Here is an 8,963-nt window from a genome sequence, read left to right on the forward strand (position 1 = left end):
TAGAGAACTCTTTGACATTGGTCTTAGCAATATCTTTTTAGATGTTTCTCCTTGGGCAAGGGCAGCAAAAGCAAAGGTACGCAAATGGGACAGCATAAAACTAAAAAGCTCTGAGTCCCTCCTTTTAATTCTGTTGGGTAGTTTATGGCTTCTTCATATGTTTATGGTGTATCTATTTGTATATAAATTTATTTTTAGGTAGTCAGCTCTACCTTTTTATTTGTAGCCTCCATGTTTCATGTCATTAAGAAAACATTCATCTCCTAAGAGTATAGTGATAATCTCTCATATTTTATTCTAGAACTTTTATAGTTTTGTTTTCATGTTTAGCTGTTTAATCCATGGGGAATTTGTTTTTGTATTTGTCGAGAGGTAGAACTTTTATTTTACGACTTCCCCCAAATATACATTTGCCTAATACCATTGATTGTAAAGAAACTCCTTTCATGATTTTTGAATTGAGATATTGCTCAAAAAAGTTTCTAGATATACAGAAAAGCTAAGGGAAGAAGAACATAATGAATGTGATGAGAAAGGAAGAATGGGCTTAGTGAAAACCCATTAAAAATAACCAGGGAGGCTTTCTAGGAATAAAAGCCCACTGAAAATAATAAATGAGTTCATGAATGAAACCAAATGCTCTGGTATGTACACATTAGTGCTGTTTTCTTAAGAAAAGCCTTAATCACGGGATTGTAGCTGGGATGGAAGTCTTTTGGACTTAGTTGCCTGGGGTAGGTTTCTTTTGTAGTCATTTTGAATATTGCCAGTCAAGTTGAAAGAATGAAGACATTATTTTGTCAGTCTGAAAAGACTACCTCAAGTTTTTCCTTCACTGGGAGAAGTATTTGATTTTATATATATATATATAAAATCAAATATATATATATGTGTGTGTGTATATGTGTATGTATATATGTTAATATATGTTTACATATATGTTTATATATGTATGTGTTAAATTTATTGTTGAAAGTATTATGCATACATGCATAACCCATGGACACAGACAATAGTAGGGTGAAGGCCTGGGGAGGGGATGGGAATGGGGAGGAGGGAGGACAATGGGGAAAAAAGGGGGACATCTTTGATGGATATATTTTAATAATTATTTCTTTAGGTAAAAAATTTCCAGGTTTTGTTTCAAAAATAGATATCTACTAAATTGTATGAGGATGTAATTTAATGACAGGAAAACAATGTGATTTGCTTTTAAGATATTAGGAAGCCAATTGTGAACTTTTCTGCCCAGGCGCAGTTGACTGCACCGTAGGTAAAGAGGGAGGTTAGAGGCTCAAGCGGGTGGTGGGAAGGCGTGGCTCAAATTAGAAACCACCATCATAAGTACTTTTGGGTTCATTGCAATCAGTTGTTATCTAGTGAGCGTAATTATTCAAGTATGATAAATTCTGGGACTAATCAAACTTGGAAACTGTATAAAGCCTGAAGTTTATCAAAACATTATAAAATGTATTCTTAATTTAGTCTCCAAAAGTTCCTGAAGAGATCCAAATGCTTGTAAGAGTCTGGCACTAGAGCGGGACAGTCGTGTATTATAGTCTGAGCTGTTTGTGACCTTGAACTGATTTATCGCTCTGACCCTCAGTGTTCTTGCATGTTAATGAGGACTTCTTGCAGACACTGTAAGATTCAAATTCTGTCATCCATGTAGAGTGCGTGGTCTCACCTGGTACAAAATAAACACTCAGATGCTATCACTAGTAGATAACATTTCCTTTGAATAAATAATTTAGCACACACAGACTAAATGATTTAAAATACTGAAGAGAGTTAAATCAGTCTTGAAAGATGTCAGACTAACAGGATGTAACTGATTTACCACAGTTGTTTTGTATGTGGGGATATTATACTAACGTAATCTCACAGATATTTTTGAAGGAGTCCATGTGAAAAGCCACCAGGACTTTGCTAGGCTGGCTCTAAAAGTGAGGTAGTCTGTAGAAGGCACAGTGGGAGAAATTACAGTGTAAAATGCTGAAGTGAATTACTGTCGAACAAGTGAACATTTTATCCAATTATTTCATCAATAGGTGAAAATTTGGTTTCAGAACAGAAGGATGAAGTGGCGGAATTCCAAAGAAAAGGAAGTGCTTTCCAACAGATGTGTCCAAGAAGTAGGCCTGCAAGAGGATGCCCTCTCCCGATCCGCTCTGGGTTACCCTTCTCCATGTCCTTCACTCTGGGACATCTCCCAACAGCACTCGAGTCCGCGATGGAGGGAGAATTCACCAGAACCTCCAGAAAGACTAACCCAGGAGAGTTCGGGGGCACAGCCCCCAGAAGCAAACTCACTGCAAGGTGCCTTACTTTTGTGTTCTGAAGAAGCTGCAGACAAGGGTGTACTTACCAGGGCCATCTGAATGGAAGCATTCCTCCACGTTAATTTAAGAGAACACTGAACTAATAATGTTTGGACTCTAAAACGAGCTAGCTTGTGCCTCGTCAGTGCCTAAAACCTAACACCGCTGGAGTGATGCATGAACTAATGCTTTAGGAAACCCTTTCCAGTGCTCTGTTGTTTGGGTCTTAGACTCAGACTTAATTTGTATGTGGAATAGTATCTCCTAGAAAGTACAATGGAAGTGAAAAAAAGTGAGAGTAAGAGTTGGCTCAGTCTGATTATGTGTATATATGATGTGTCTCTATGTGTGTATATATATAAATATTCATTAAACTACATTAGGAGAAACACCAGTTCCTCTTTAAATACTGCATCAAGCAAATTCATTTCCTTTTATATAAAGAAAAGCCAGCCATTGACCAAATTTTATTAATTTTTAAAAAATAATGTAAAAGTTTGACTTTAGTCCAGATTTTTATATCATCAGTACATGTTTTTAAAATTTTTCTATTTTCTGGTTTCATTCAGTATCCAGCTGTAAATGAGTTTTAACAAGTCAGCAATCCTAATCAAATGAGCCACTGTTAGATATACACATTGACAGTATATATTTAAAATTAATCCAACAAACTGGAAGAATTTCTGAATGTAGCTATTAGTATTCTTAATTTCCAAGTCTCTGGACTCTATCAGGCCATCAGTGAGGGAGCTACCCATTTAACCAATTAGTATCCTTTGGGCTTTTCTCTGTATGGATGGGCCTTAATCAGGGTTTGCAAAGTAAAATGGCTTTAAGGGCCTGTCAGATAAAAAAAAGCATGAACCACCTAAAGATATTTGAATTTTTTAAAATACTGTGTTGGCCGAACAAAACATCTGTGTCAAGCAGTTTGTGATCTCTAGCTAGGACTTATAGAAGTGACACAGTTTTTTAAATGTTCCCAACTGGACTTGAGAACACAATACCAATGGAATCTATAGTGATTTCTCTATGTACTTCTAGTTATAGACTTGATTTTCCACTTAGGCGGTATACATTATATGTATTAGGTTATTTTTATGCATTAACAAACACCACACAGATGTTTTATGTTTTTGAGAACCCTGAAATAGTGTTATTATAAAATTGCCTTTCTGGTAACGATTTGCTTAATCTAGAATTTTTATTCCAGGTCCAAGAAAAAATTATGTTTTACTTTGAAGGAAATGAGGCAGAGAAAAGGAAATGATGTGGTTTGAACTAGGTTATTAATCTGCAGACAAGAAACATTATTAGAAGTTCGTGATGTAGAATCTTGTTAGTGAGAAAGCTATATAGAGAGTGGCTTCTAATTTGCTTATGTTCTTAACTGTAGACTTGGAGGGTTTAGAAAAGAGAATATTTCACCACTGTGCTGTACACCTGAAACTATAATACTGAATGTCAACCGTAAGGGACAGGGTGGAGGGAGGTAAAGGGGGGGTAATGGGGGACAGCTGTGATAGAGTCAACAATAAAAAAAAGTAATATTTCAGAATAGTAGTCAGCATCAGGAAGTTGTTTTCTATGAATGGAATTTGAATGGGTGTATGCTACCCTGTGTCTTTATCACCAGATCTTTTATCTAAAAGTCATCTTGGAAGAAGCTTCATTCAGTGCCTCTTTGTGGGAAGTGGAGGTAGGGATCTTCTGACAACAAATTAAACATTTTAATTTTTAAAAAATTTTTAAGTTATTAGTTTCAGGTGTACAACATAGTAATTAGACATTTATACAACTTATGAAATGATCACCCTGAAAAATGATTTATGTGATGTTAACCTCATTTACATTTATTGGGTCCTTTCTATGTGTTAGAGACTGTGCTATGCCCTTAGGGTGGATTAACTCATTTAATCCTTATGACAATAACCCTCTGACTAGGCACTATTGCTGTCAGGATTCCTGTTACGCAGAGGAGGGGCCTGAGGCACTGTGGTTAGGGTGATCTCCCATGGTCATGAGGTTAATAAATGGAATTTGGACCCTGGCCATCAAATTTCAAATCTTGAAATCTTACCAACCATGTGGGGGTGCACCACTATGGGATGCATTGTAAGACGTAACATTTTGAGGGTTGCCTTGAAATTTATTAAAGAAATTCAGAACCACATTGTACTTTACTAGTTCTTATTTGGGGAATGGTTTTCTCTTCAGTATTCTCTTTTCTATTCATTTTAAAGTTTAGAGAAAGAATTGCAAAAGCCATTAATTATGAAGCCTCTATAGAGATTAAGCCTATAAGGAATGTGAAATGGAAATGTATTTTTTAATCACTCATTGCTAAAAAGTACTTATCTAGGGTTAATTTCTGTTGAGAATAACTTGAAAATCAAGTGAGAGAAACTGTCATGGCCATCGATCACCCAGGTTTTAGAAGGGAGCTAATTGGTACTTAAATGATCTTCCCCCAGGGTTTCACCCCAAGCTCTGAGACTCAGCAGAGGTGTCCCTTTGTAAGATTGGCTTGATATTTGAATATACAAATAAATCTAATTGGTTTCTACTTCGGAATGCATTAAGGCTTAAGAAAAATCCTCTTTAGATGAATATATTAGGAATACTTAGGAGACACACACATGCACATACACACGGTGCACACACATATTCCCGCTACTTCTTTACTTGGCCTTCACTTACCTGAATTGTTGGAAAAACTGCTGAGCTTGATATTCTAGTTGACAAGGGTCTCCCTTCTCTCTTAATTTGTGCTCTGCTAACCTTCCATCCACCTACAGTGTACTTACATGTGTATTTTCTTCTGTTACCTAAATGCTGACTCCTTTTCTACATGCGATCACATATTAGTGTATTCGTTGCTTTCCAGACAAACACTGTTGTAGTAAGCACCAGCACCATAGAAGCCTGAGGCAAAAGTATTTTAAAAATTTTAAGGAAATTGTCAAATGGATCTTAAGCAGATGAGAAGAAAAAATGATGAGCACCATCCTCTAGCATTTATAAAGATGGCTATTTTATAAAGCTAAATATAAAGGGCTAGGAGTATGTAAGCAGGAGAGGAATGATCACTGGATGTGGAAACAGAAAGCCACGATTATTGATGTTTAAAAGGCAACTCTATTTTCTTAGGAATGAGGTGGTTTGAGTGGGGAACCCAGTTATTGAGGCCAGTGATTCTCAGACTTTTAAAAAATCCATATGCATGAACAGGCCATACCTTCCAATCAATTTTGGGTATGTGCTCAGATTTGGACATATATTTCATACATACTCTTCAACATCCACACCTTCCTCTCTACCCCTGAGAATCATTATATATATGATTCTTTTTAATATACATATGATTCTTACTTTTTAATTTTTACTTTTAAAATATAAAATCACAAATATGGTTGTCCAAACCACATGTTCCTTCTGGCCCCCTCACTCCCCATTCTGATGCCTTTTAGTACAACAAAGCTTACTTTGTGTTCATTAGCTTTTTAGACACTGTCTCTGCAGTCATATGAAATCCATAAAAATATTTTTTCAACACTTACTGGGCACTATGTGTGAGGCATTGTCCTAAGCTCTATATAAACAAATGAGAGAACATGGTTCTTGCCCTCAAGGAATTTATAATCTAGTCATCTTGCCAGACAATGTTCGAAATGTTCTATGCTCCCAGGGACTGGAACCAGTACATTTGGGGCAAAAAGTAATATTTTAACATCTTCCAAAAACCCCATCTCTTCATTTGCAGTGGTGGTGGTGATGGGGTTAAGTGCTCCACTATTGAGAAAAATACAAGCTACTTGGCATTGCTGGAGGTCTATGCCATCTCTACTCAGTTGCATTGGTTCAAAGAGGAGTTAGAAAGAGTGCAGGGGAAGAATTCAGTAACTTCCTTCTGTTCATAGTGCACCCTACCCTCTACTTTCTTCTTTCTACTTTCTCAGCCTCAGATCAGCCTGTACTCATGGTTGGTGGGAAGAGTGAAGTAAAAGAAATAACATGGGGGGGGGGGGATGATGAACATTCTTGAATATTTTGCAGAATTAATTTATATCTTTTATAAATCATTTCTGAAATAAACAACCTTGTTTAATAATCATCTACCTTAAGGGCATAGCACTATCTCCATAAAGATGGTTCTTAGCTTCCAGCTGTTGGTTGGGTTCCATTACATTATTATTTTCGGTTACAAAAGTTATACATGCTCATTATAAAGGAACACACCTGAAAATAGTTAACAGAAAAATTTAAGTGTAATTCTGTCACCTGGAGATAGCCAATTTAGGTCTTTGTGAAAATTTTTCACTTTTGAATGTATATGTAAATATATGTATGTCTAAACAAATTTGGATCATAGTGTAAATCCAGAGTATCCTGCTTTTTTAAACTTAACTCTATAGAGAGAACATTTGCCCATGCCATTAAAGATTCTCTGAAATTGTTTATGATGGTTGTGTAATATTCCATTGTTGTTCCTTCACTTGAGGTGGATCAGTGGACAAGGCCAGGAGGTGGTAGGTCATGGAAAGAATGATCATGGGCTCCTGTACCATAAAATGTACTGAAGAATAACAGTCTGGTGGTTATAATTTCTTTTAACTCAATGAAATTGCAGCAAACATAAAACAATGAAAATTCAGGGAATTTGGGCTTATACTTTCAGTGGTGTTGAATATCAAGGAGTGCCAAGTATACCAAATGGAGAGCCTCTTCCCAAAAGCCACTGTGAAGTTTAGCAAAACATGCCCCATTAATTCAAAATCCAAGGGAGTGTGTACACTTGGATCTCAGTACATAGCCAGAAGCAAACATACTAAAGTAGGGTAATATTCTACCACTATTTAATTTTGCTTTACAATCACATTGATACATTATTTAGCTTTTTCAAGTATGGATTTTTGTCCACAACATACACTGAAGTCAAGAAAACTAATGGGTACCTGGCATGTCACCATTCGAAGATGGAGATGATAAGGCTGCTTTGCATTTTTAGTCCAGAATCCATCGGATGTCACAACTCTATGGATATTCTCTCAAAGTTGCTTGAACAACTTTGAACAACTTTTGAAATTATGGGGAGGGTCTTTGGGGATCAGAACATTCCAAGATTAAAGGGGAGCCTTTAATGTTATTTAAACACAAAGTAGAACCATCAAGTGCTTGATTCTAATTGAAAGCCGAAAAATCAAGCACGTCAAATTCTAATAAAATACAGTGATATAATTAATTCATGATACACATCTAATCCTATTCCTATGAATTTTCATTGTAGTTTCCTAGGGTTGCCATAACAGATATCCACAAACTTTGTGGCTTAAAACTACAGAAATGTTTTTTTTCACACGGAGGTAAAAAATCCAAAATCAAGATGTCAGCAGGGCCCTCGTCCCTCTGAAGATTTTAGGAAGCTGCCTCTTCCAGCTTCTGGTGGCTCTAAGAGTTCTTTGCCTTGGGCTTCAATCTCTACCTTTGACTTTATATGGTCTTCTCTCCTGTGTGTGTCACAAATTTCCCTCTGCCTTTAAGAACACCTGTCATTGGTTTTACAGCCAACTCTAAGTCCAGGGTGATCACACTCAAAATCCTTACCTTAATTGCATCTGCAAAGGCCTTTTTTCCAATAAGGTCACGTTCACAGGTTCCAGGAGTTAGGACATGGACATAGTTATTTGGGAACCACTATTCAACTCACTATAACTGTATTCTACAATATCACAGCAAAATAGCTAGAATAAACAAAAAACACTTCTGTTTGCATTCCCTGTAATGGAATTTGACATAATACTTTGGCTTAAGCTTTTATACCAACCAAGAGATGCAGATGCACTAGTTGTAAGAATATTTGGAGCAGAGAAATTTTTGTGAAAATTGCGTCCATTTAGGATTTCTTTCTACACTGGGAAAATTTAAGAAAAATATAGGACTAATTTTTTAAAGCTTTCACATGGATTCCAGATGTTGACCATTTAATCCAAGAAGGTGTTTCCTTATTATACAAATATGGTGCACATCAAGAAATTGGCATTGTTTAATTTATGACTCACACATGAACCATTGTTTTTTTGTGATACAGTTATTTTAACTGATTCATAAACTAAACAATGTCAATATTTTGGACACATACCATATTTGTATAATGAGGAAACACCTTCTTACATTAAATGGGCAACATCTGGGGCCCATGTGGGAATTTCTTTGAAATTTTAAATAAAGACAAATTAGCATGGCATACATTTTCTCAGAGATGCAATTGGTAATCAAAAGACACAGTGAATTTGGTACTACATTGTAGTTAAGCAAATAGGAATGTTGTGGATAGAAACATTCAATAATGTTTTTACAGCACTATTTTTGGGGTGGGATAAATGGAGGCGTGTAGTGAAACAATACTGGCAATTTTGAGTCAGGGTTCAAAAATCAACTCTCTTAGTTGGAATGTAAGTTATCAAAAACTTTCTGGAGGGAAGTTTGACAACACAAGTGGTAAATGAGCATACTCTATCAGACAATTCCGCTTACTAGAACTTACCTTAAGGAAATAGAAACGTGCAAATAGTTTTATATAATAGGATGCTCATGATAACATGTTAGACTTTATTTTTTTAGAGCAGTTTTAGGTCAACAGCT

General features: G+C 36.1%; 1 protein-coding gene across 1 annotated transcript in view; it reads left to right on the forward strand.

The window, feature by feature from the left end:
- DBX2 (developing brain homeobox 2) overlaps nt 1-4,492 on the forward strand; it is a 36,671-nt gene extending 32,179 nt beyond the window's left edge. The window contains exon 4 of the mRNA XM_087814710.1: nt 2,052-4,492. Within this exon, the coding sequence (XP_087670836.1) occupies nt 2,052-2,381 (330 nt within the window). The 3' untranslated portion in view covers nt 2,382-4,492. The remainder of the gene's footprint in view (nt 1-2,051) is intronic.
- The last annotated feature ends 4,471 nt before the right edge of the window (nt 4,493-8,963 follow it).

The sequence above is a fragment of the Miniopterus natalensis genome, chromosome 2 (assembly GCF_054644295.1).
Source record: "Miniopterus natalensis isolate mMinNat1 chromosome 2, mMinNat1.hap1, whole genome shotgun sequence".
Lineage (NCBI taxonomy): Eukaryota > Metazoa > Chordata > Mammalia > Chiroptera > Miniopteridae > Miniopterus > Miniopterus natalensis.